Source organism: Mugil cephalus, chromosome 16 (assembly GCF_022458985.1).
Source record: "Mugil cephalus isolate CIBA_MC_2020 chromosome 16, CIBA_Mcephalus_1.1, whole genome shotgun sequence".
Taxonomy (NCBI): Eukaryota; Metazoa; Chordata; class Actinopteri; order Mugiliformes; family Mugilidae; genus Mugil; species Mugil cephalus.
The window spans coordinates 18,315,308-18,343,234 of record NC_061785.1 but is presented as its reverse complement, the minus strand read 5'-3'; the positions used below and the strand labels follow the sequence as shown (position 1 = coordinate 18,343,234).

General features: G+C 41.2%; 1 protein-coding gene across 3 annotated transcripts in view; it reads right to left on the bottom strand.

Moving 5' to 3' along the window:
- The window catches only part of LOC125022554 (SH3 and multiple ankyrin repeat domains protein 1-like), a 39,027-nt gene extending 15,689 nt beyond the window's left edge, over positions 1–23,338 (bottom strand). For 2 of the 3 annotated variants that reach the window (XM_047609281.1, XM_047609283.1), the window contains exons 1-14: positions 23,067–23,338; positions 11,016–11,580; positions 7,177–7,380; positions 5,402–5,473; positions 5,192–5,300; positions 4,849–5,000; positions 4,219–4,386; positions 3,879–3,920; positions 3,070–3,186; positions 2,884–2,961; positions 2,703–2,769; positions 2,304–2,479; positions 2,070–2,200; positions 173–312 (exon numbers count right to left, since the gene is read on the bottom strand). In XM_047609281.1, the coding sequence (XP_047465237.1) occupies positions 173–312; positions 2,070–2,200; positions 2,304–2,479; positions 2,703–2,769; positions 2,884–2,961; positions 3,070–3,186; positions 3,879–3,920; positions 4,219–4,386; positions 4,849–5,000; positions 5,192–5,300; positions 5,402–5,473; positions 7,177–7,380; positions 11,016–11,483 (1,924 nt within the window). In that variant the 5' untranslated portion in view covers positions 11,484–11,580; positions 23,067–23,338. The remainder of the gene's footprint in view (positions 1–172; positions 313–2,069; positions 2,201–2,303; positions 2,480–2,702; positions 2,770–2,883; positions 2,962–3,069; positions 3,187–3,878; positions 3,921–4,218; positions 4,387–4,848; positions 5,001–5,191; positions 5,301–5,401; positions 5,474–7,176; positions 7,381–11,015; positions 11,581–23,066) is intronic. The other variant, XM_047609282.1, reaches the window with a different exon arrangement.
- Between the last annotated feature and the right edge of the window lie 4,589 nt (positions 23,339–27,927).

Here is a 27,927-nt window from a genome sequence, read left to right as displayed (position 1 = left end):
TTTGCTGTGTGATACATTATATGGACGTCTCTTACATTTTTCTGCATCAGTCCTTTTGCGGCTTCACCACAAATAGCTCAACATTGCACCAGACTATTGAGGGTTTTGCTAATTACCTGAAACTGGCTGATTTTTTTGATGACGGCCTTGTAAAGACTTTGCCTTTTCTCACCTTTAACTTTGTCCCCTTTGCTCAGCGAGAGCTCCCTGTCTCCGCTGGCAGAGTGGGCGCGAGTGGCCACGTACACCCGGCCTGGCACTGCGCTGTACATTCGCTTCATCTGACCTCCACCCCCTCCTGCCAAGGGTGCACTGCAGAGGGAGAAGGACGAGAGAGAGGCTTTAACAAAACCGGGAGATAAGTTGCACACTGTAAAAAAAAACAAACAACAAAAAAAAACGAACAAACAAGTGAGACGACATACGGTTTATCAGGCTACATCTGAGATGGACAGTAGCTGAGTCACAGTCATCAGTCATACCAGCTGTAAGAATGGCGCAGTCTTCTGTTTACTAAGAGTCTAGCATTCAGCATGTAAGATACATAGAAAATACTAACAGCATAGCCAGTGTGCCTTCATCCTATGCTCTATTAATACTATATTTCATACAGTATTTGCGCAGGAGTACACAAAAAATTAATATGGAGATTCTAGGTTGTAAAGACATTTATTATAAACAATTAAAATGATGCAAAGCATGCGGTAGATGTCACTTAAGTTGAAACTTCACAACGCAATATACACTATATTTCAAAAAAATGAAAACATCACTTAGAGCAAGTACCTTGCATTATTTTTATTATTGGAGACATGACATGATTTTTGTTTTTATAGTTTGAGCCAGAATTATAATGAAAAAAGTATTTTTTTTCCTTATAATTTGTAGCTTATTCCTTAAAACATAGTGAAACCATTTTTTTCTTTTTTGACTATTGATGGCATTTTCTGATTTGTGGTGTGATAAAAGAGATATCTCATCTCATCTTCCGTACCGCTTAATCCTGCACTAGGGTCGCGGGGGTTGCTGGAGCCTATCCCAGTTGGCATCAGGCGAGAGGCGGGGTACACCCTGGACAAGTCGTCAGCCTATCACAGGGCTAACACTGAGACCTACAACCATTCGCACTCACACCTAGGGTCAATTTAGAGTCACCAATCAGCCTAACGAGCATGTCTTTGGAGGTGGGAGGAAGCCGGAATACCCGGAAAAAACCCACACGAACACAGGGATAACATGCAAACTCCACCCAGATTTGTGAGCTGGACTCGAACCCGTACCTGCTCACTGGGTGGCATCAGTGCTTAAAAGAGATATCCAAAGTGTAAAAATAAACAAAGCAAAAACATAAAAACCTTTACGAAACATGAATTAAGCTGAATCACCATTCCAGTTTCTGTCCTGTCTGAATTCATTCATATCTGACCACCTCATCTGCAAGTTCAAACCTAAAGCTTACTGTAATACAAAAAAAAAAAAAAAAAAATCCTAATAATTATCTAGCAATTATCTAGTCATGGTGATATGCATTTTCCTTTTCATATTCACCTGTATCTCCATTTAAAAAGGATTTACTAGTTTATTTTGAGCCATAATAATTTGCTGGTCAGTAAACAGTTTTAGTCCAGATGGACATTTCTCACGCTCAGGATAAAATTAGGTTCAGATGTTCCCTGACGATGAATCATTATGAGTTTAGTGATGGAGAACATTTTTAAACTTAACAATTTATCCACCAGACCTAATTCTCTTTATTAAAGTTTAAATTATTTTAAGTTCTGAATATCATAGACATCTGCACAACGGCATGGTCACTGTGTGACTCTAGACTCTTGATTCTCTTAACTATGACCAAGTTATAGCCATTAAGCTGTTGCATTACCATCTGTTATTTTTAAAACTTTTTTTTCATGCTGTGAATATCACTTCAGTCTCTTTTATTTTGCAGAACAATGTCGATATCAGGCTTAGGATATGCGAGTAAAAATAGTGCACATTGTGCAGCTGAGAGTCAAATAAAAGTTTCTTCGCATGTGGCTGAATGTAACTGAAGATGAATGACTCCTCACCCCTGCCGGCCCCTTGGCTGCCGCTGCCTCTCCTCTGTGTCACTTTGGCCTCCTCTCCCCCTGGAGGGAGAACGGGTACGAGTTCTGGGGCTGCTGGAGCTCCTCATGCCTACGGACGCCCTGCGCTGGCCCTGCAAAAAAAAAAAAAAAAAGATAAACCATCAGAGATGATTTCATTACATATAGTATTATACATAAAAGTCTATTCAGCATCCATCTACTGGTCCTCAGTACCTGTCCTGGGTTGGGATTGGTTGCAGGCTTGTTGGGTGCAGCCAGGGGGTCAGACTGGGTCATGGTGTTATCACTATTAGCGCGCAGTAGGGGGTGGGATTGAAGTAAAGGGAGGGGCAGTGTGTGGGAACTCTCCTTTCGCTTGGGAACGAACTTTGGTGATTCCAAAAAGGGCACTAGAGATGTGACACGTGATGGGGAGGTTCATGGTGAAGACACAAAAGTCAGGTGTGAGAAGTGAGGACGAGTGGAGAGATATGACATGATAGGATGGAAGGGAAGGGGAAAGGAAGGGAAATTGGTAAGGAAAATAAATAATTGATAAATACAAGGCAGGCAGGTGGCTGGGAACCGATTGCATTACTGAAAACTCCCTCAAGGAGAGACGGGGAAGCTTACCTACGTCAGAATCTTTGTGGTTTTTGATGATTTCCCCGAGTTCAAAGTGACCAGACATTACTGCTAGCTGCAAACACACGCACACACAAAAAATGCATGATTGTTCTAGCTCTTCTTAACTCTTTTTGTTGCTAATTTACTTTGTTTCTGAATACGTCCTGCTAAAGGCTAAACCATTTACCTGAAAAGGTGTTTGACCATGCTTGTTCTTTGCCTCCTTATTTGCTCCCCGGTACAGAAGAACGCGGACACAGCTTTCCTGATCATTGAGAGAGGGAAAGAGAACGGTTAACACCTTCAGAACAAAAGCTGTCATTATGATTTAACGGTATTAACGGTTTAATATCAGGGGTATTTCCATACTTGCCTTGTTGTACAGGGCAGAAATGTGAAGTGCAGTGTTCCCTGAGGCATTTTGAGAAGTGGTGTCTGCGCCATAAAACAGCAGATGCTCCAAGTGCTGTGCAAAGCCATTCTGGCAGGCCTTTTAATGTCAAGAGTATAATAGAAATATCCACAAACTGTCAGTATTACAAAGTATGGAAGGGGGCAAGTTGAAGTGAAGTGGATGGTTTCATATAGGACAACAATGCAAGAGAATTAGGCAGAAAAAGAGATAAAAAGAAAGGCGTCGCAAAATAGATACACGGAGAAAGAGGAAATAATATGTCTTACATCCACATTTAGATCCAAAATTACTCTTAGAGAAAAAAAAAAATAAGTGGGAGCCAATTACATTGCACCGTGGTGGAAAAACAAAGGAAACGAAACCCATTAAAACAACAGAAATGAGCCTTCAGCAGCCTCAGAGGTTTCCTCATATTTTTCTGCAGGGACTAAAATATCACAAGATGCGTACAAAGTAAAGAAAGAAAACACAGAGCACAGCAAACCAAAATAAAATACCATGACAACCGACTCGCAGCACAAACGCAAAATTACCAGAATGTCACAGAGACATAATGTAGGCAATGCACCCGCATCTACAGCGAGAGAAAGAGATAGTGTCCAATGCTCTTTCTGTACTGGGCTCGACTGGAAATGACTTGGACGGGCTTCAGAAAACAATGTGGTCACCTGAGTCACTTCTGTTTATTTACATTTGAAACATTATTCTCAGTGCCTCTGCTGCTTAGAGCTATGCTACGGGTGCGGAGATGGTGGGATGAAGAGTACCTTATGTATTTCTTCCATTCCAAACTCCTCTTCATCCCTGTGCTATGGAAAGAGAGAAGGAGGGGAGGAAGGAGAGAGAATGGAGAGACGAGTGAGGAAGGCAGAGAGGGTGTGAGAAAACGCTGAGGGAGGCTGAGGGTGATGGTACATGACATTAATAAGGCAGCGAAAATGTTGGTGCATTGCTTAAGTTTAGATAGTGGACAAAGACCAGAGATGGTTCACGTGAAAATATGAGAGGAAACCCTTAAAACCACACGGGAAACAATGAAAGGACAGACAGTGGGATTGCCTTGTGTTTGCACTTGATTGGCTCATTAGAAATTTAAAACGGGACTACCTGATGGGACTCGTCCCAGCCATTCTCATCCCTCGTCCCCAGCTTCGCCCTGTAATAGAGCAGAGTCTCACAGCAGGACGTTTCACCCCCTGTCAGCACAGTGTGGTACAGCGGGGTCAGGCCACAGCGGTCTTTATAATCTGCAGAGGCTCCGAGGGACAAGAGGGTCTGGGGAGACAACACACAGAGAGTTAATTATCATGTTGTTCACGTCTTTCGGGTTATGAAATCAAATGCCACCATCTTGTTTGCTTTCTTACAGTATATGCCATCTCACACGTAACAGCACTTTTACTGTAATACTGCAAATCGATGGCGGGGGTTGCATGTGGGATGTGTTTGTGTGTGGGGTGTCTATGCAACACATGAGGCATTAACAATAATACTAATACACAGAAGTGACTAAATCATCAGCAGAAGGTAGTTAATTAAAAAAAAGTCAGAAGTCAGAAACATACTGAGTCCAAATAGAAAACTGCTGGAATAAATTGACGTTCAGAATAATATATATTATTCTGGTATTTCTGGGTATTTCTGGGTATTTGTGCTCCTTTGGTTGCACCCTGTAATTAAAATGAACCCCCTCCGCCCTACCACCACCAGCATGTGACTTTAACTTGAAGTCCTTACCATCAGCCCAGCGTGATTGTGAGCCCTAACAGCTTTGTGCACTGCAGTCAGGCCGTCTCTGCTCCTGAAGTCCAAGTGAGCCCCACCCTGAACCAGCAGCCTGATGCCCTCCACCGACAGGCCAGACTGCACGGCCACAGAGAGTGGGGTCTCTGACCCACAGCGAGGGGTTGAGGGCGGGAGGGATGACCGGTAGAAAGGCGAAAGTCACTTTGCATCCTCGTACTTTCACACTATTTGATACTTGCGAATGTATTTATTTAAAAGTAAATCTGTGGAGCGGGACAAAAAAAAACGAAGCACCGCAAACTTGGTTGCGCACATTGTCTTGTGAGAAACTCACCTCCACTGTCGGGGTCATGGAAATTTGGATCGAGACCTTTATCGAGGACTTTTGCCATTTTCTCTATTGCACCAGTCTGAATGTAATCCAGAAACTTCTTCAGACTGGCCTGCGTGGAGAAAAAGATCAAAGGGAAGGCATGTCAGAGAATGAAACTGAATAACACGCAACAATAAACAGTAACGCTCAGCAGACCGCAATGAGACATACCTTTGTGCTGAGTTTAGCGAGAGCCTTTTCATCCAGATTAGTCTGTTTATAAACTCTGGTTTTGTACCTGAACTGAGGACCAGAAGGAACAAAAAAAAAGATACATGTGAATCATCCTACTGCAACTCAATTTAGATCACATGCACAGAAGGAAACAAAAAGATACAGCTGCATGTTGGACTTACTGACAAAACAAGTGCTACATGTGTTGGAAATCTGCACCAGTATTCCTGCAGCTGAGCTCTTTGGTTTCCAGAAATTCAGTCTCCCACTCAAAGCTACTGGAAAAGCTCCACGATTTAGTTCTTTAAAATATTAAATCGGATCTGGTTATGTTTTCGGGGAAAACGCAGGTTGCTGAAGCAGTTAATTGCTGTTAACTACACAGACTTACATTTTAAAATATATTTTCTTCATTTCTCACTGGTAAAACATCCCATTAAATTATTTTAAACAGGGGTTCTCATGTTTTTTATCAAGGTTAAATTATGGTTTCTTTCTAATCATTTTTCTTTTCTTTTCTGTAAATGCAAATTATAAGGAAACAATATGTCTGTTGTTACTAATCTTTCAAATCTTCCTCTATTCTGTTTGGGATAAAAGTCACATGGGAAAAGAACTGGCCTGAGATATAAATAAAATGGCGATGAATACGTGTCTAGACATAACATGCCTCAAATGATGAGTTGACTGAGGTTAGTTGGGTTTATCATTGACTTCCTTTTTGAATGGGAAACATTGTCAATGACAGCCTCCTGATTGGATGTTTAGTCTCCACTTCGGTTTTATAATGTAACGCTAAAACAATTACCAGATGAGAAGTCTAGAGGCTGTCTAGCACACAAGAGCTGAGATGAACCACCATCTGCGGTGTATTCATGGCAACGGGGAGAGAGAAATGGGAGCAAGGATGAAGAAGCAACCAAGCTTAATACATACAATTACAGTATGCTTATTAGTAAGTGGTGGTTCATTACAAGAGCTAACAGTATGCAGAAACCCTGTGTGCTGTGTATGCTGCTCCAGTTCACAAAAACACAGATGTGATTCAGATGCAAATGATTATGGGATAAATGTGCACAGGTTTGTGCAAAAACTTTCAGGCACCTTAAATATTTGGATTCTTATCAGTCACGCAGCACTATCAGAGAGCTGATGGGCCTGTAATTATTACACCCAAGTGTTTGACAGAGTGCTGTACATCCTGCTGTGGAGCGGGTTTCCGCTACAGGGCCTCATCTCATCAGTTCACAGACGTGTTCTCATCTGGGGCTAAGTCAAGAATGTAAACACTCTAGCGTGAAGCCAAACTCTGAGTGCAGGATACTCTTTCAGCCCCACCCCACTGTGCAGCACGTACACCCGCTGAACCAGCAGAGGGCACTGTAAGATAATAGTATGACAGCAGGAAAGCTGCTCTCTCTCTCACACCCCACTAACTAAAAAGTACAGAAACATAATGTAATTTGCAGCTTATATAACACACAGAATGCAATTAAATCCATCCAACGGAAGGGATATCTCAGATATCAACAGAGAAATTAACACCTTTATAAATCTTTTGCGTATGTGGGGACTCGCTTTATATTAAAATATGACTATGTTTAGGCTAACAAATGAATAAAGTAATACCCCACCAAAGTGTCACTTCTGAGAGACCCTGAAAGGTCGTGATGGTTTGTATTTTCATTTAAAGTCACTGACAGAATAACAACAACAACAGATGACAGTAAAATCAAGAAACGTTCTTTCTTGTCCATCTTATCCCGCCGTACCTCCAGGTAAGGCACCCCTTTCTCAAAGGACTGTGAGTAGTCTCGCAGAGGCCGCTCCTCCTCCAGGAACTTGGCATCCCGCCCGTCTCCAGCCGGCTGGAAGAGGCCATAGTTGTAGACGTCCCACAGCGACTCGCTGAGGGAGCAGATGATCTGCTGCTTGGCGTTCCACACCGTACACTCCTGGTCAAACTGGACACACCTCTGACAGACACAGGGAAGAGGGCAGAGGTCAAGTCAGCGGCCTAATGTTCTGGCCTAATGGTGGCTAAACAAAAGATAGTCATTTCACGGAAGACAATTTCCAAGCATTTTGGGGGGCCACAAATCAATAATCTACACCGTAATGGTGTGTGGAAACTTTGAGGGGAACTTACATGCTCTTTATTACAACATAGGATATTGTGAACACAATATTGCTCAGAATTTAGTAAAAAAACTCGGCGGAAGCCACAAGAACACGGCTGCTAGATGACTGCTGGCGCATGGAAGCCACTCAGGACATTAGCATGCCAGTGAACGGCTGACACACTGTAAGAAACACAAAGGCCTACTGAAAGATAAGGAAGTTGGGAATATCAATATTTCCTCAAACAAATGCGGGGGGAAAAAATGATATAAATCCATGGAAAAAAACAACTTCCATTTCCCATTAGTTAGTGCTACAGCTAAAGGAGGAAGAAACAATAATGTCACAGGAGTTTTATCTCACCCAAGCACATGTTTTCATCAAAATTTTTTCTAACTATGCTAACAGTCATGAGGAGCCATTAGCTAATCCACTATCTTCAGTGACTGACTGGATAATTCATCCTACACTGTTTTTTAAGTAGCACCCTACTTCAACTTCAACTACATGTCAGAGGAAAGTATCCACTGCCTGGCCAAAAAAGTCTGAGTTTCACTAAGGAAATAGGTACGTGCCTATTGGGAGATTATCTTTCAACTGCTTCTCATCTCTTAAATAAACACCGTAGTGAAAAATGCTGAGACTAGTAGGAGGTTGAGGTTTAAACTTTTGACACCCTGAATGTTGACCGTTGCTGGTAACTATCAAGCAGTAGGTAGGAATATTTCATAGCAGAAGCTACAGCGTCTTACTGTTGCTTTTACTATAGTTCCTTTATGTTTTATTGACCACATGTCTAATCGTTCATATTGTATTCATGAGATTGAGTAGAAACATGGGTAATGTGTAGCATACCGGTAGCTATTTATATCCTGATACATATCTGGCCAACTGCATTTTATTATTACGGATTAATAATGTAGCATGACGGCTCCCACATCAGTCAGTGAATGATGAGTGCATGAGAATGAAGGGGTGCGCAGAATATGAATGCATTACTTTTAAATAATTAATCGGCTGCCACATATATGGAAATTAGATGGCATATGCTCTCCCTTCAGTCTGTGCTGTCAGGTTATTTTGGTACTTGTTAACATTTATTTTTTCACAACATATTTTCCCTGCTTTTCTGCCAATGAAGTTGTTAAGATTCCATGCTGATATATATATTTGTCTTTTGTTAATTTTGTTCTTTGATACCTGTACAGGACCACAGTCCAGAAGAGAAAGAAACACTGTAGTTACCGAGTGTGATTTGCCCCAGGCTTGCTGGCCACAATGGAAAAAAAATAAAAAAAATAAAAAATACTTTGGATGTATTATTATGCCTTTGTGGTATAATTCAATTTCACAGTCATTCTGCACTGCCCATTTCCTCATATTATGCAATTTCCTTACATTTCCACAGTAAGACCATCCTTTTTGGCCTTTTCATAAGGAAGGCTGGTGCTGGAGGAGGGATGGTGAAAGCCGGTTCTTTAACAACAGCGCTGAGAGGACTGAATGGGATGAATGCACCCGCGCTATTGTTCCATTTCACAGAACTGTGAGTAAAATTGCGCAGCTCAGCACATTTCCGTGTACCTTCTGCCCCAAACACCCTCCCTTTGAGCCCCCGCTGGGTTGCACTATTTGATAGTGGAGCCAACTCTATTGGCATGGCAACCAGTTCATTAGTGGAGGCAGGCACCCGTTGCCGTAGCAATGTCTTGGTGGTCCCTGGGAGGTAAACCACATGATGACGATGAGTGTGTGTGTGTTTATGTTCACGCATATACTGTAAGTGTGATGTAAGGTATATGTGTGTAAGTGTCTGTGTGCGTTTGTTTGAGTCTGAAGGGAGAGTGCAGTGCAGTGTATATATTTCTCCGGTCATAGTGTTCATATGTTAGAGAAACAGAGCAATCAAGTGGCTAATCCCTGGCTGGGAGAGAAGTCTAATGTAATGTGTACTGTACATTATGGCAACACTTCACTCCTCACTGTTCTGTTCTATACATTTCTGGAAAGATCGTTGTGGTAGGACTTGCCCCCACTCAGGAGACGCATTTAGACCTTCTGCATGCAGCACTGTGGGTTTTGAGAATGCACATTTTCACATTTCCTTCTTGGTTTCCATGCTCTTTCTTAATCGCATTCACTTCCTCCCTCAGTCTCTCTAACTAGCTCCTAATATTCACTCTCTCCCTTCACCTCTCTTTAATTCGGCTCAATAATGTTTCAGCTGCAAGGTTTGAGATGCTCGGTGTTTGTTAGTGATGTGCAGAGCCGACTATGATGCCCGTGGCTTACTGAGAGCAACTGAGAGCAACACAGATGCATTTCACATATTCCTTCCTTTACATAGTCGCTCACTTTCTGAGCTCTCCCCAAACTCATTAAAAACCTATTAGATAATTAGCAATTACTGTTATATTGAGGGCAGATTAGCTGACATGTAGAACAGTCTGCATGTTCAGGGAGTTGAAAATGGAGGAAGAATGATGGGGGAGGGGTTACAGCGGGGCACCCATTCTCACCTGGATATGGTTTGTGTGGGCTGGCCAATTCTCACCCACAGTCGCCATGAAACTGTGAGCTGTAGCAAGTGTGAAATGATTCCAACTTCAGTTTAGGAAACTAATTATGACCATCCCTGACCCAAGACAGATGCTTACGCGGTGTTGTTGTTTGAATATGCCTGCACTTGGAGGTTTCTCCACACAAGTCAAGCTCTGTATTATTTGTTCCTTTTGGGACTCTTCCCTGAGCCTGTGGGATAACTGGGATAGAAAATGCTTTGAAAGGAGAGATGTGCTTTTTCAGTTGTACTTGTGTTGTATTGGTGCACCAATATAAAGAATTCACTGCATCGAGTACCCCTGGGTTCTTTTCAACTAATTTGAAACAGATGTAGCGTCAACACTGCAGAAAACAATTTTAGGGAGCTTTTAATATAGGGGTGCAAAACAGCTGGGTCTAGAAGGGAACAAACTAAGAGAAAGACAGGTAGGGGGAAAAAGGATGAACGTTAAGGGGCCTCACTAATGTCTCTGTACCTCATCGGTTTATGAAGAATATTCACAATATATGCACTAAATAAGTGAATTTCAGAGGTATTCATTAAATAATAATGGGGGAATAAACAAACTACAAAATCATGATCTCAACCTGCATACGAGAATAAGTAAAAGGTCACAAATGCCATTTGCATATTCTTTATTTAAAGAAAGTCTGTTTGTCGAACCAAAGCCACTTCTCTCTGATGCAATACCAGAGAGATCTGACTTGAACTACTTCCTCATTTGGAAAGACTTCCAGTCAGTGCCCTGCTTGTGAGCGCGACTTTTGTGCTATTCAGGTAACTAGATTTTAAAATGGTTTCATTCCACTGAGTATGGCAGTCTATTCTTTTCACTTTTCTTTTAAATATTTAAATGGTTTTTAAATTGTGGGTGCGGGTGTAAACATTTCACACGTATGGTATGGTCAGTGTTGTTGATGCACCTACTGTTTGTTTGATGTCAGGAATTCCAATGCGAAACACCATCATGGTCATGTACGTGTCCTCCAGCGGGGCCACTGTGGTCATGCTGCGCTCCATGAGAGCTCGTCTCTTTGCTGCCATGAGATGCTGCTGCTGCTGCTGCTGCTTATTGGCAGCTTGATGATGTGGCAGGGCTTTATTGGGCATGTAAGGTGCACCTCGGTTGCCCTGGTTGCCCAGCCTCAGGGGCCGGTCTACTCTCTGTCTACCGACCACAATGGCAGCTGGCTTCACCACCTCACCACCTTTCACTTCCCAGGATTGTCGTCCTCCCGTCATTTCCTTCTCCTCCAGACCATCTAGTCCTCCATTCTCCGTGTCAGGTCCACCTTCCTCTTTTCTCTTTTCTCTTCCCTGCTCCTCTTCCTCCTCCTCATCCTCCCCATCTTTGTCATCCTGACCGGGATAAAAGTGCTCATTATTTCCCAGCATCCTTTGCTGTGCAGGGGTCACTGCAGAGAGGGCTGAGTGATATAGCTTTCATCGAGATAAAACATGGCTATCCCATGGCTTCATCCTTAGAAACATGCTGTGGGAAACAGGCAGAGAAGGGAGTAAACGTTGGTCATTTAACTCTTATTTCATTTAAAGTGAACTTTAAAACAAATTACAATGTGTTTAATTTAAGTATGTAAAAGACACGTGCAATAGAAGAAAAACCAGCCACTGCCAATGCTAATAAGTTCACATGTGTAAAATAGCACAGAGCTGGTCCACATTTTCCATTTAGCCACTGGGAATGCATCGGGGAATAGCAGGCTGATGAAAGACAGGCTAAATATAAACTCCGTGAATTTGCATCACAGGTTCTCTGCAGAAGAGAGTGAGTTGGACATCCACTTTAGCAACACATGAGGTCAAGATCATTGCTGCTTTGTGATAATGGAGCAGACCTATGTTTGCGGCACAGCCCAGGGCTAACAGCTAAATGTGAGCTTCTTAAAGGAAAATTCCACCCTCCGATACTGTACACTGTTGATATTAATTAATTGATGCAGCAGGTGACTTTGTATTATATTTACATTCTCTCAACCAACCTTGGTTTTGTCCATATGGTTCAGTGAGGGAATATTAATGCTACAACACCATGTGACAACTTCTGGATCTGAAAAATTCTGTCGACTTGTTGCACAAAATGGTACAAATTTGATCAGAGCACATTTGCCGTATCTGCACAAGCACGGCTTTTTGTGCAGCCTCTCTTCTCCTAGGCAGATCTTTTCCTTGAGCAATTTGATAGCTTTTGTGGCATTGGGTGGGTTATCTGGACGCTTTGACATCAGCTCATGTTCCAGATTTAAGGGGGTTACATAGCAGTGAATCTGCTTGTCAGAAGAAGTCAAAAGTATTGTATACAGTTTTAAGAATGTAAGATACGTTGCAAAGGTGCAGGGGCTTTGAGATTGTATTGTGGCTTGTGTCAATTTTCAGTTCACTTACACCAAATCCTAATGGGATATTTCAAGACATCTTACAGTATTGTAGAGACAATTCCCCCTTAAGGAACAATTTGCAGACAGTTTTTTTTTATCAGGAAACCGGCAGTACCTGACTTAAGGTGAGTTCTTCCTTCATGAAAGACATAAAACCAATGATGCGAACCTTTTTGCGATCATGAGGGACTGACATCAAAATAGGATAATTACAGACATTATTCCACTTGATGCTGAAGAGAAAAGTATCTTTACACCCATAAACCCCAGGTCTTCTGCTGTTGGCCAGTGTCTTAGGGTGGATTTTCCTTTAAGGTTGTTTCATATCTTTTTTGTGTTTCAGATATGGCATACTGGCGCCTCCATATGTTTTGTCCTGGTTTTTCTGTGGTGAAGTCTGGCTACAGGGGCTTTGCCATCATGCAGATCTGGACCATTGCCGACAGCCGCCTGAATGATGGTGAGTGACGCAGGGAATCTCCCACTGTCTCATTGGCAGCTTGGTGCTATGAATATCATATGAGTTGGGAGGCTGACATAGATGGGTATCAGAATGCTCAGATGGATCTCAACTCAAATTAGGACACACGTCTCAACTCATTCAGTCACAGATTAACAGCATGCACATACTTCAGTTGGGTATTAATACATGGTGCTGATGGAGGTTAAAGGGGCATTAAGTGATCTATGACTTTTGACTTATCAACCTCTATCGGGGACCAAGGACATCAACAGGTGTCTGGTACAGCTTACAGTGGCCTGCAATTGACATAAATAATAACGAAGAAATGAAGAAGCCAGCCGATAGCCACATATCTAGCAGAAACATTTGATGAACGGCATACCCATATTCAAAACACTGTAACAAGAAGTCGCCTTTGTTCTTATCTGTTGTTTTGGCTAAAAAAATCAGTTTTCGTGTTTTCCCAATGCTGACTCCATTTCTGACTGTTGTACAGCTAAAAATGAGCATGGCTTGTGAGGACTAACGATGCTCCCGTAACAACCTGCAGGGTTGGTGCAGTATGAATGGGTGCCTGACTTTGGAGTTAAACCTAGCATTAAGTATGGTTAGGCTCTAGAGTTATTATTTGAAAAGATAGCTCAGTTTGAAGTGCAGTTGCATGAGGTAATCATCTATAGTCTGTGTATCTACCTACAATAGATGGGGGTCAGCGCACCCACGTTACCGACACAGAAGCCAAACAATGAACTGCTGTGGACAGGGTCAGCAGAAAAACGTATTGAAGGCACCTACCACAACCTAAAAAAATCAATATCTTTTTACGATAAGGAATAGATCTGTTATACCTTATTGTAAAGTAATTTACTCCTCACAAAGCATGGGAATACTGTGAACCAGCAGCTTCCATGTTCCATGAGGTTGAGGTCATTTTAGTCACTGTAGTCTGGTGGCTTTGAAGAGAGCATAGATCTAAATTACAGTTTCAGTTCTGCAGCTGACAGCAGCTAAGCGAGGTGAAGTAAAACAGTAAAAACACTCTAAATATAAGATACACTTAAAGTGATATAGATTTTTTTGTGTTGCCTTTAGGCTAACATGTTTTGCTGCTGACCTTGTCGACACCATTCCTGAGCTTACAATACTCCTCTCTGCTTCTTTTTTGCTCATGTTTTTGCTTGCAAACCACTATTTACTGTAGGTTTTACAGACTATAGATACAGTACATCATACAGTCACACTTAAACAATCCCTTTACTTGCACTTGTTATTGTTTACTGGCTACAGTCTGTTGTAGATTCAGTTTAGGGTTAAAGATAAAAGAAATTACATCAAAGTACAGCAGAGAGAGATTAACCTTGAAATCAGATTTTTTTTCTTACAGACTTGTATTGTTAATCGATAAATAATGCATAATAACATCTACTACATCTTCAGGAGAACCATCTTTTAAGTTCCATAGTTATAAATTCACCAGGTTTGGAGTGACTGACTCCTTGTTCATGCCTTACTGGCCTGTAGGAAGTCTGCTGTTTGAGCATTACTGGGTGAAATGATGACAGTTGAGGGCAAGTTAACCAGTGAACGCTGAAAGAGAAGAACTAAACTATGTCTGTTCTAGCCGCATCAGAGGAAGTGTGCAGCTGGCTAACACAGGAAACCTCTTTTTGTTTTTTTAATGCTCTCTGCTGGTGGTAATAAACTGAATAGTCTCAGTGTATCAGCAGTCATAAGAGAGACCTTCTATTTAATTATCAATGATCTGGAATCCGTCTTCAGCATACATTTAACAGTAGTGGACAGCAGGAGATGAGACCCTACCCCTGGACTTTGTTCTAAGCGAGATTTACACGTTCAAAGTGGTCACGTTCGGAGCCAAAAGTGCCTCTAATCAAAAGCTGACAAAGAGCAGCGTGCCAACACTCACAAGGTTTTGGAGATTAACAGTATCACTCAAGTACACTGTGAGAGAATAGCCGAGGCTGATTTATGAACAAAGACTCATCAAATATTAAACGACACTGAGTCTGCACAAAGCAAGATAAGGAACTAGAGGGACAGGCTGAGAGTAGACAGGAGCCAACTAATTGGGATGTAAAAGTGAAAGGGGAATACACAAGAGAGACGACGGAGAAAGTTGTAGTTTGCATAAAGCAGAGTAATCAGATTGAGAGTAATAAAAGAAGAGTGGGAAGATTACTGTGGCTGGAAGAGACGTGAAAGTAAGAGAATAAATCAGTAACGGAAGAATAAACTCAGGATAAAAGAATGTATACAGTTTTGAATTAATATTATAGCCATGTCAACTCAAATCCCATCTCCTGAAACAATGTCTTTAGCCATCATGGCTTCTGTCTTTGTCTTCCAACCACATTGCCGTCCGAAAAAAACAGCACAGTCTAGGTTCCTTTTACTGGCTATTTGGCTTTCCTGTGTCTCAACTGGCTATCACCTCTCAACAAATTTTAACTTTCTTTGTCCTCAGAGATTATTTGATTATTTTACATCCTACTGTCAGAGGACTATTATCCAGACATCCTTCGAGTATGTGTTGCTGGAAATTAAGTCCGGATTTGTCTGGATTGACTAGGAGGGACAATGCCTAAAACCTTAAACGTTTTTATGGGTTCCTGATCATTGTTTGGCAGGATAATTGTGGTTTGAATCTCTCATCGCCATCTATTTCCTATTAATTTAACTATTGTGATGTTATCGGGCTAACTTAACACTCTCTGCCTTTGTTGTAGAGAGCCAGTTAAAGGAGTTGCACAAAACAATGTACGAACAGAATATATCAGGATTGCGGGGAACACAAGGGGACAGTCAGCCGGTGATATGCGGCCTCGTGATTGGCTCAGCAGCAATAGGGGCGGGGACTACGGTGTACAGGAAGGTCAAATTGACTTATCTAGTGTGGTGCATTGTGTGAAATGGTGCGCTGTTGAGACAGATCCTGTATCGCTGACCAAAGATTTTGCGTGCAGTTCCCCCTGTTGAAGACCTATGCTTTAGAGGTTTGGTCTGTGCAGTTCCGTGAAAAGTGCTTTTAAAGACAAAAACACAAGACACAAACACAGTGTGTGTTTAGAACCTGAGGTAAGTGAGACCATCCACCTGTCACTCAAAGTTCTTATATCCTTCATTTTGCATAACAATAAGACATGATGTCATTTAAATTATAACTAAATTAACCTCTGAACGGTTGTCAAGAATCGGGAAAGTAACCATAAAGGGCAAAATCTTTTTTTTGCGCTAGGTGGTCACCATGTTTATTTATATCTCCATGGGGGGGTCCATGGAGATTCACTCACTTTTGAAGCCAGTGTAGATGGGATTAACTGGAGTTTTTGGCATGCCAAAGCTCTATCCACAATTCAATAATGCCATATAATTGCTTTTTTTCTGTCTCCCCTGAGCACCACACTTAAATTTTTCAACAGGGGTGCAATGTAAGAGTAAAATAGAGGGGCTTCTGAAGATTTTAAGGAGCTAGTGAGTCAACCTGCCCTTGGGAAGTTAATCTGGCAGCTTGACTTCTGATGATTAGAAGCCAAGAAGAGGGTATTTCATTAGATTTGGTCAGACATGGGTCCAAAGACAGTGAGGAAATGGAGTGAAAGTCAGATGAAGAATCAGGAACAGATTAATCATGATAATGAGGACAGAGATGGATGCCCTCCTTGGGCACCTGGAAAGCAAAAATGGATGGATGAAGAGGTCACTGATAACGTATTTGAGTCTTCTGAGATTGCTTTTTGCAATATTAACAATTCCAGAGCTTATTTAGTTATTTTTTTTTCTTTATTTGCTAAAGAATATGCATGTTTAGGCTCCTCAAAAGTTTTCAGTAGTGCAAAAAATAATGGGATTTTCTTCCTGTGGAGTTAGATGTGGTCGCTGACGTTTCCAGTGTGTTTCCGGGTTTTTCATTTGACAGAAGAAATTCATAAGAGCAGTCCCAGCACAATGTACTGTGAAGACTTTATGAACAGTTCAACTCATATTGTTTCTTTTCGTCAATCTCTCTCTCCTCTCTCCCTCATTTTCTCTCTCAGTCACTCACTCTCTCCTTATGTAGGACAGAGCATGTGTATAGATATATTTTCAGTGTATCGGTCCCCGGAAAGTAGAATTGGAGATCATCCAAGGAACAGATTGTCCCACTTTTATGTCCTGTAAAAGTGGAGCGGCCAAGTTGTGTCCTCTATAGCCCTCTCTTTGACTGGGTCTCCACCCTTCAGCCTCTTTCATTGTACCAGTGATGAGGAGCTGTCAAGAACACTCGAGGCCCACTCCGCTGTAGGATGGATGGAATGAGTCACCAACATGAGGGGAGAGGGCACTTACTTTTATATGAATGGTGCAGCATAGATATTAATTCTAGGGGTGGTGCAATGATGTCAGAGTTTGTGGGGGAAGGGCAAAGCTGGTGTATGATAAGTGGCACCTTACTGTATACAGCATCAGCCTTCATTAAAGTTAAGATCAAAGCTAACATCATAACAATATGATGGAAAAAATCACGTGATTTTCTATGTGCAATAATATAGTGTGCAATCTCTCTTAATGAATTTTATATTGTTGGTATGGTTCACTGTTCCAGTGACAAGGTTTGGCAGAAATTCAATATGTGCTTGATAAAATGAGGTGAAATGCAAGTGCCTAATTGATAATCATGGCACATTTGATTAATTTTACAGGCAGATAACAATATCAGAAATAGATTCAACCTCTATCCACGCAGAGATTTTCATGAGTGGGGGGAGAAATGTGCCTATCCAAGACAAACAGATGGCTTTTAATCAGTTCCATATCTGATGCTAATCAAACAATAAATGATAACCCTGCTAATCAGTAATTAAGTGGATGATTTAAATAATTACCCTCCGCTCCAATTCACAATTAATATTGTGGCTCTTTGATCTGCGTTCCAGCTCTACCCTTCCCAGCGCCAACCCACCGAGCACCATCTTTTTTAGCGAAAAGGGGCCACAGTTCGCTTCATGGGCTGCTCGCCTGATGTTCTGAGCACGTGTGCATGCGCCTGCACACATACCGTATGAGCTCACGCACACACTCTACAGTTGAGCTCTTTAAGCAGCACTCAAACACGCCTGTCCTGGAAAAATGTCGTGCAGAAAGCAGCATTAAGTTCCAGACCAGTCAGCCGAAGCCTGGCTGGCGGACTCACGTAGATCAAAGTGGGCTATCTTTCCCCTCAGACTGGATATAATTGGGTCAGGTGGAGTGCGCACTGAGGGCCTTGCTTGGGCTAAACTTGGCCGGTTGGGCTGGGAGACCTCAATGCAGCAGAGATTTAGGAGTGAACATCCCCTGCGCAATTTCTCAAGACTTCCCCCTTCCTGTAAAACATAGTTTGATACAGTAGCTAAAAGGCATCTGTCGGCCACACAACAGAAACCCCTAAATCAGGACTTTTCAGTAGTCTCTGCCCATGACCTCGTTTTCATGGGGGTTTGAAGCTGTGTAAAAATAGCAGAGATTTGTATTATAGTCTCAAATTAAATGCGAGGTCGACCGTTTGATTAAGAAGAAATGTTTTAAACTGAAACTTAAGTGACCCCCATGTGGGATATCATTAAATATTTTAATATTCCACATGGCTTATTGGAGGTTAGCATTGCTGCTAATGGGCTGATCTATGTGGGCCCACTGATAAGACACGATTTATTGGTTAGTGTTTCTTGCAAAAATGATTTGAATGACACCACATTTCACGTCCATATGCTACATGTCTGTATCAGCACTGAATGCAAACTTGGTGTGCATTAGTGTATTTTGCCCATTGTCTTCGTAACCTGGTATATGGAATACATACAAATGGTATTAGTAATTAGTTCACCGGTGACAAACCAGTACCTGGTTTTTCAATTGCAACCCATGCCAACTGTTAAAAGATAGTTAATATCAGACAAAACAAACTCTCCATTCATTCACAACACGTGACACAACAGAAAGTGCATTAAAATGTCCGATGTTTAATGTCAAAATCTCAGGAAAACAGAGAAGCCAACTATGCAGGTTGCCTTCTGTTTCACAATGAGAAAAGAAGAAGGAGAAAGCGCAGATGCAGGGTCAAAACATTTCTAATAAGACAGTAGATCTATAGAAATCCTTATGTCAAAAAAAAAAACTTTTCAAGGGCATCTTTTTTCTTTTTATACTTGTCCCAGAGCTCCTGTCAAAACACCTCAGGCTTCAAATACGATGAAAGCAGGCCACAGACAAACTAGTCAGACACAGGGAGATGAGAGCAGGTTTAAGACTTTAGAGTGGGTTTTATGGCAGGTACAACAGCCACAAATAGACTGTCCACTAGTGACAGTTTCACTTACCTTGCACGTCCAGTGACTTATAGGTAACACTGAGAGACAAAAGTCAACAAGATACTAATAAATGCCGTTAGACATGGCTGACAAAGCGAGGACCATGTCAATGCCTGTCAGGCCTCATTACAGTTCGTCCGGCTTCTGTGTAATGGAGCGTAATTGGTTCTACAGACTGGAAACACTTCATTATTAACTTTCAATTTTATAAGAAACCTTAACACTAAGCCAGTAAATACATAGTCACTTTAACCAAGGCGGAAAGAGAAAGGGTGAGGAAACTTTCAGATACAAGCAGAGCGGCATCACTTTTTATCAAAATGGAGGTTGACGGTTAGACAGAAAAGGTAAGTGTAAGTTTTCATACAGAAAGCACCTGATCAGTGGGATTGAATCAGGGAGAGTAATGAGCTGAAACAGCTACACTAAGACCTAAAAGTGTGCGGTTGCCCACATGTAGTGAGCTCTGTTACTGCACGATATATCATTTCTATTTTTATATGATCATTTACATAATTTAAACTTGTATTTGTGTTCTGCTGACAGTAGGGGTTTTATACAAAAGTCTCTGTAATCAGTGCATCCAAAATCCAGCTGATGCTCTCCGAGCCATCTGTGCGAGGAGACTGTGACAGTCATTAACTTGAAGTTGTGTTCAGAAATTGTAAAGCTGAAGGCAGTTGAGTTCCTCATAACGCGTCGCAGTTTACCGGCTTCTATTTTCACGGCTTACGGCAATCCTCCAGATCTTTCCCCAGGGGGAAGTCTCCCTGTATGTAATAATGAAAAGCCTGCAGAGTCAGGGGAAACGGCTCCTCTCTGGTTTCCCTTCTTAATGAGCACCACAACAAGACTCTAGTTCCACAAATAACAATTAGAAATTCATTAAGAATGGTTTTAGAGTATACGCTTTAGTTAAACACCAACTTACTTCTCAAGGTTATTTGACGATATAGCTTCATTCTAGAAAGAGGATGGTCTTTAAGCTAATGAACATGTGTGTGTTTTTGTTATATATTATGTTTCTCATCTTTTCATGCAGCTACATCCCAGTTTAACACTCACGTGGGACTGATTTAAGGAACATTTTGTTGTGGGTTTTGCGTTTCAGCTTCGTGGGTACAGCAGCAGCCTGCAGCTTGTACAGCCGGGCTTTATTCCTCCAGAGAAGCATGCCATCACTAGAAATATTCCCTCCACATGTCTGTCTTTTGTCCTACACTCTCTCCAGACCAAGCCCTGGAGAATTACTGGACCATCTAGCATTGTCACATCTGCCTCACTGACTAGCCTGTGTATCGACTCCTTCTCCTCCTGCAGTGATCGCAGAGGACACAACAGGACTGGGCAGGAAAGAACAGCATGCACAAGATGCAGTGCAAATAAAAAGGCAGCTGTGGTAGCTTTTGTCCTGAACCAGAGAGACACATGGATCTGTTCAGACTATTCCAAGTCTTTCATCTGAATTGTTTCATGATCACATTCTCTTTTGGCGTTACCCACACATTACCTGTAATCACTCGCTCCCTTTTCTGGAACGGATAACGTCACGCAGTTCTCTTCGTTCCCATTATGATCAATTGTTCTGTGTTTTGAGGAAGTCATTAATCTTACTGTGCCCACTCTGCTCTAAATTGGCCAGTTTGTTTATTTTCTCCCTTTTCCAAATTAATTCCCTGGGGTGCAATTGTGCCATAGAAAAATATGCTTTTAGAGCCAGCACTGCTTGCTGAGCATTACGTTGTGTGGGGCAGGTCTTAAGAGGCCGTGCAAAGTCAATTATAGTGTATCTGTAGGATGAAAGTGCACAGAGCTGGAACACTCCACTGGTGCACAGTGCTAGCTAATACTGTAACACCCCGTTTTCCAACCAGGCTGGGAATGAATTACTTGTTCATGTGTGGCTGTGTGAGTGTGAGTCAGTTCTCTGGATCCTTAGAGGGTTTCCACCTTTCCACCAGCTGACACCATAAATACAGCAAACAGGCAACGAGTTTGACAAGTCGCAGCTGAAGAAGTGTGTGAAATGTGGGTGTTGATGAGCTCCCTTTTGACTCTGCTCACCTCTTCCCTTTAACAACTTCTCTTTTTGAATGCATCCAGAATAAAGCTGTAAGTGTCTGCATGGTTTTAATGTAGGCATTACATAAATATAGGCTTTACATAAGAATAAGTATTAATATATTTTTTTCCTCAATCACCCAGACTTAAATTTTCACATATTTCCATCCTGGGTTGATATGTTGATGCATGCACTTACTAAATGTGCTTTAATACTATTAATTCTGGAAACATAAAAACAAACTTTTGTAATTTGAACGTGAAGACATCAATCAATGATTGTCCTTTTACCATCATTCAGCAGGAAAAGACATGAGTGTGTGAAGAGCTGGACACCGAAAGGAATTGGTTGCCTCTCTGAAAACATGTTCCGAGTGCAGCTCTTCATCTAACAGCTCACTGTGGTTGCTCTTTCTTGTTACCTTTTATTACCTCTTGTTACCTGTTATCTTTGCATGAAGGTGCAAGCCACTTAGTTTAACATATGTAACTTCAGTACATTAGTAGCAGTATGGACATCAGATTGCAGAGCTTCCACCAGGACACTCTGGTTTATGCTTTTAAAGTTGAATCACTCAAAGAAAGTATGTCTGTATACCACCCAGAGCAAGACGGAGTTTTATGTAATTTAATTGGTCAGTGTGATGGAAATAAACAAAATGCACCTAAATAAACAGAATAAAGATGCAATACAGACTCTTTCTGGTTTCATTATAATATTTTAAACTAATCCGTTTAAAAAAAAAAACTGACTATTGTTCTATAGACACATTTGTTATGCATGATAGCGTTAACTATCACTTCATTTTAATAAAAGTTCTTGTGTTTTACTAGTTAAATGCTTTCAATGTGATGGTGCAGCAATAGGAAAAGACAGAACCCGTGGTTCATGTGATGACGATTTAGCATTCATGTCTAGTTCAAGTGTTTCTACTGATAAAGATCACATCTGTGGTTAATAGTCTCAGTCTCCAGTGGGTAACCTCTGACAGACAACGGTCACAAAAATCGACACATAAAGACTTCCTCCTTTAAGATAAGTACGTAGTCTTACAACAGGTCATAACCTACTTTTTAACTATGAGGAACCCCGTTTTTAAATACAACTGTCCTTCACGATGAACATGGAGCAGATTCTTAACTGGTCACAAGGGACGTAATTACGGCGATAACGTAGGATTCAGCACGTAAGGCTCATTTAGAGAATTTAACTTCCTCAGCATCACTGTGTGCAGCTGTAAATGTTTGAGTGCTATTTACATCAACAACACGCAAACTAATCTACAGATCGTATCTATACACATCGTGTCTAACACCGGCGCCTGCTCTCACACGCATGATGACATGTAGTTTGATTTTGAAGGCTCTGCGATCTTTGTCATCTTTCATTCTGTCCCACTTTGCTCGTCCTCCCCACCTACATAAAACATGTGAATCAGACCTCAGAGGACGTGCACCCCGTTTCTTTCTCTGACACTTTCAGCAGCAGTGCTGTGACTTTCACCTTGCTACTAATGACTTATTTTTTTGTTTGCCCCGTACTTACTATTGTTCTTTTTAATATTAAGTTCAGAGTTCACACACATACGCTTCCTACCAGTCAATACGTTTTGCTGCTATTTTGTCATAGAAACTCTTTATTTTGATCGAGAGATACGCACAGAACATGGTCTTATTAAAGTGAATTAAAACCAAAATAAAGGGTAAATACCTTTTAGTGTGATGTTCAGGCTGTGTAGCTCCTTGTTGTATCCGCAGTGACCTCCTTGGTAAACCACAAAGAGAGTAAAAAGGAATCTGAATTTAAAAAATAAATAAATAAATAAAAATGAGAGCAGGATCCAGTAGATGAAGCAGATTAGCAAAATAAGAAAAAGTGATTCGCTTTTCCTTTCAAAATCACATTTTCACGCCTTCTAATCTTTAAATATGCATCGTGTGAGCCAGCGTGAGCCACTGGATTGTGCAGTCTCTCTTTCTCTTTTCCATTCACACACTTTCACCTACTCTGCCCTGGTATAGCTGCTCCCTTTCTTCCTCTCTCTCTCTCTCTCTCTCTCTCTCTCGTCTCTCACTCTCTCTGTCTTATTTAAGCTGCTAGATTGATCTCTCTCCATCGTTCTCCTTCCTCTCTGTGTACTGAATCTGTACCATCTATCTGACAGTTGCTCTAGCATCCAATTGCTCCACTATTCAGTTATCCCCAATTATGTTCATTACACTCTCTCGCTGTCTTTTTGTCTTCACCGTTCCACCACCACATTTCAACCTTGCCACCATCTCACTTCATCCACTGCATCAATTAAAGGCACTCACACTCCTGGAGTCCTATGATAGGATTCCCACCTCTTTATCTGGCACTGATTCACACATACACAGATAGGATGGGTTTGGACCCTTCACCGTCACATTTGTCTTCTCGCTGCAGGAGGGTCAAAGTAAATGTAACCAAAACTGCTTCTTTCATTTCAGTGATCCAGATGTGCTGTATTATTGCAGCTGTATGTGAAGTGTGAACCAAGTTCTCAAGTACACTGATGACCACTGTTCTGGTTTTGATCTATGAGAACTGGTCCATCTCTGTGTTATTTTTCCAGTCATCAGTAGATTTGAGCGACATTTGAGCGCAAAAATGCTTCTACTATACAGTAAAATTACATTTGCAACTATGCAACAGAAATAGTGTCCTGACTACTCTGGATAATCCACAGACCTATTTTGACTCTATAATATACACACACTTGCTCAATCATTCGATACACTAGGGAAAACAAATGGATCCTAATATGACAGTCCTGCACTAAAACCTCCTTCATGACTGCTATAGTAATCAGATTATGTTAGAACACCATCAGAAAGCTGCTCATTCAACTTTATGATTTTGAAGGATGTAGCCTGAGGTGCTGTTAACCTCCTGAGACCCAGTGTCCTCACATGGGGACATAATGTATTACGTTTATTCTGCTTTATTTAGACCTGTTGTCCTCAATAGTGACCGACCGATTATCTGTCACCGTTATATCGGGGCCTGATAGGACAGCTGCAGTTCTAGTGGAGGTTCCCTAGTCGGGACAAGTGGCATCAAACCAGGAGCGACACCACCATGTTAGCCAGCTGCTAGCACCTCAGATAGCTGCTAGCCTAGCTCTGTAGTCTGAGCTAACCTGGTAGCACCAACTTGGGTGGTTTCAACGTTCAGGCTGCTTTAGCTCCGCCCAAACAAATATGGGGGTCGCCCCATATCCATATTTGGAGTATCCGAGTGTGGGCGGAGTAAAGCTCATCCAACTTGGCAAACGCAGGCTCCGCCCACTTTGGGCTTAATTTTCGAGATTCAGAATTCAACGGGTGACGTCTCAATGGGTTTGTCCATAGTATATACAGTCACTGTGCTCACCCAGATCGACTCAGCTCAAATTTCAGTGAGACCCTCGCCCACTCTACACCACAAAACCTCAACCAGCGGACTTTTCCCCCTTTTCCACAAGTCAGGGTAAGTTAGTTCATGAAGTAACTGTAAACATGAAAACATCATTGGAACAACAATTATAGGCCACATTTCATTGCCCCTTTCAAAAGTGGACAAAATCTCTGGTGTAAAATAACTGCGAGGCAACTTTGCTATATCATCGCAGATTTTGTCTCAGTAGTAGCATTACATGAGTGACGTTAGCAGTCGGCTATCGTTATCGGGCCAAAATATCCCTATTGGTCGGACACTAGTCCTCATAAGGAGACACTGTCGTCTTGCCAAGTACTGATAGCAAAGGGTTAATACAATTTATGCTTATTAACTTTTCTAATTCTCTTGATATGACGTGCAAATTTAATAAATTAGCAAGTACTCGTCTGAGGACATCGGGATTTCATCGTTTCCAATTTCCAAACTTTTGCCTTAAAATAAGCAGTTTTAGTACACATTGGTGACTTAAATTGTAATATACAGTGAAATAATCCATGTCCACATATTTTTTTCAAAAACTACTTGTACGAAGATGATGTTTATTTTTTTTTTATACTTCCTAGGTCCTACGAATCCCAAATTCCTTGAGATCTTAATCTCATTTAAAATAACTAACTAACTAACTGACTAACGAAAAGTTAGTTAGTTAGTTAGTTAGTTACACTAAGATGCATCCCAAACAAACACTTGGATCTTCTAAGGTTATAATTTATAAAGGTGTTTCTGTTATTTAGCCCAATGACTACAGCGGGGTTGTCAAAATAATAGAAGCATGTGTCAGAGCCACACAATATAATAGTACAACAAAGCACAGCCTCCAAAATGTAAACACAGTTGAATGAACCGCTCTGAGGTATTTTAAAATAATGTTGAATACCAGAACATTCATGAAGATGAAATTTAGTGCAGGACTGTTTTATCAGAATGCAAATGTGGCGCTAATGAATTGGCAAGTCACTGTATTACTGCAAATTAACTAATCTATTTTTTCACATAACATTTCTTAGAGTCATTCTGACTTGTATGTCATAATGAGGTTCACACACTACCACGCCTTTCAGCACTTCCTTGTTATAAAAGCTAAAAGCTAATTATATTTAACCCAGCTTCATTCGAAGTTCGTAGGACAGCTCTTACAATTTTGTCTGAAGATGTTCCCATTCAAAACGACGCCCATTGAATATTTTAACGTGAATAACAGCACCACTGTCAAATTCAAAATATTTCCTTCAAACTATCCATAGAGTTTTATTTGTGGTTGAAGTAGTTACACGATCTTTATTTATTTCAACACAAACCACAGCTGATAAGAATGCCGGGTAGTTGGCTTTGACAGGCAATGACAGGCTGTGAACAATTAAAACCTGAAAATAAAAACTCAACCTTTCTCATCCAGTCACTCCTCAGATCCATATCAACAGTGTAATCCGTTCAGCAAATGGAAAATGCCGCAAAAGTTTTAAAAACTCAATGGTAAAAGTTGCCAGAACAAAAATATATATATATTTAGTACTCCAATGTTGGATATGTGTGACGATAAGTCCATTTAAGATTTCAGAACAGCATTCATGTAGTTAGAGTGTTTGAGAGAAATAAGTGTCCTTACGCCTGCTTTACAGTTGCTTTTAGGATGCATCAAAGAGAAGGATGGAGGAAGGAAAGCTCGACTAAAACACATTAATGTGCACAATAGCACACTCTGCTAAGAGGAGATGAGGATGAATGCTCCCATATCAAGCCTCTTAAGGACAATATGACACCTGCATGGCAATCCTTAATAAGAGCTCTAGTAGGTGCTTTCCTTTAATGGTGCACCTCTCCATGGTCCATATTCATCACGTGTCCATCCTATCTAGGCGTTTCCGCTGCCTTTGCAGCCCAGTGTCCTTTTTCCGAGAAACCAGCTTTCTCCCTGCCTTCTGCATTAACCCCTCTTACGCCAAACACAAGGAGACAAAAGTGGGTCATGGGCAGATGGAGTGTACAGTAGAAAGATTATGCTGGCTAGAGCTTTTTTTTTTTTTTTACTGTTCATTTTAGTCAGAGCAGCGTCTTTACTTTAGGTGAGTCAGAAACAGAGCTAAACCCAAGGCAGACAAAGCACAGGGCAGAAGGAAAGAGACTTGGTATTGATTCAGGAATTGGAAGCTGGGAAGCATGAAGAAAGTAAATCACCAGTTTAAATGAAGCGGCACCTGTCGGTTTGGGTGCTTTAAAAAAAAAAAAAACCTACTTGTGAGAGCTGTACACTGATGTAGAAATTTACAGAGCAAAATGCACGTTTTCCACCTTGTAATTAAAGGTTTTATATGATGTATGGTCAAACATCTGCTTACTGTAAAGGCACATTTGATTACAGACAGGCTCCAAATCGCTGTAAGGCCTCAAGTTATTTTCTCAAGAATAACCAATGCAGTGCTGGACTCTGGTGGCCATTTCATGTAACTGTTCACGTGACGCTGTTTTAAAACATGAGCAATAAAACCTGCAGTAATAATACTGGAGAGGATCAGAGGAAATGGTTAGGTACGCTTTATTTAGAAAAGCTGTCATGAAAAGTTGCTGAGTACACTGCCACGAACATGAAACCGTCCTAATTTCTTCGAAAAAAACATATATATTTAGGCACAGCCAGTTTGAGACAGCCAATACCAGTACCAGTTCTTCTTTCACACAACACTGAAAAAAAAGCAGAAGTAGCTGACCAGGCTTCAGTTAGTTTTCTGCTTTTTCTTTATCTTTAGAAAACAGCGGTATCTACACCTAAAGAATGCAGCGTCCCCAGAGGACTTGCAAGTAAATAACTGATTACAAAGCCCTAAGAAACAATTTCAGGACAGATAATATCTTGTTAAGTTTTTATCTTTGACACTGGTCACCACGTGCAATTTCAAACTATTTCTTTTGTGTGTGCAGCTGCATCCTAATTTCTACTTCTCTTCTTGAAAGCGTTTGGTCTGCTGAGTCATAACAGTTTAACCTCAACTTCTCAGAATCCTTATTTTGGTAGTTGCCAAATGGTAAGCAGAATTGTATGACACCATTAAAACCACGGTTGCCCTGTAGCAAGGAAGTTTCTTAGAAATGCTGATTTGGTTGTCTTAAAGAG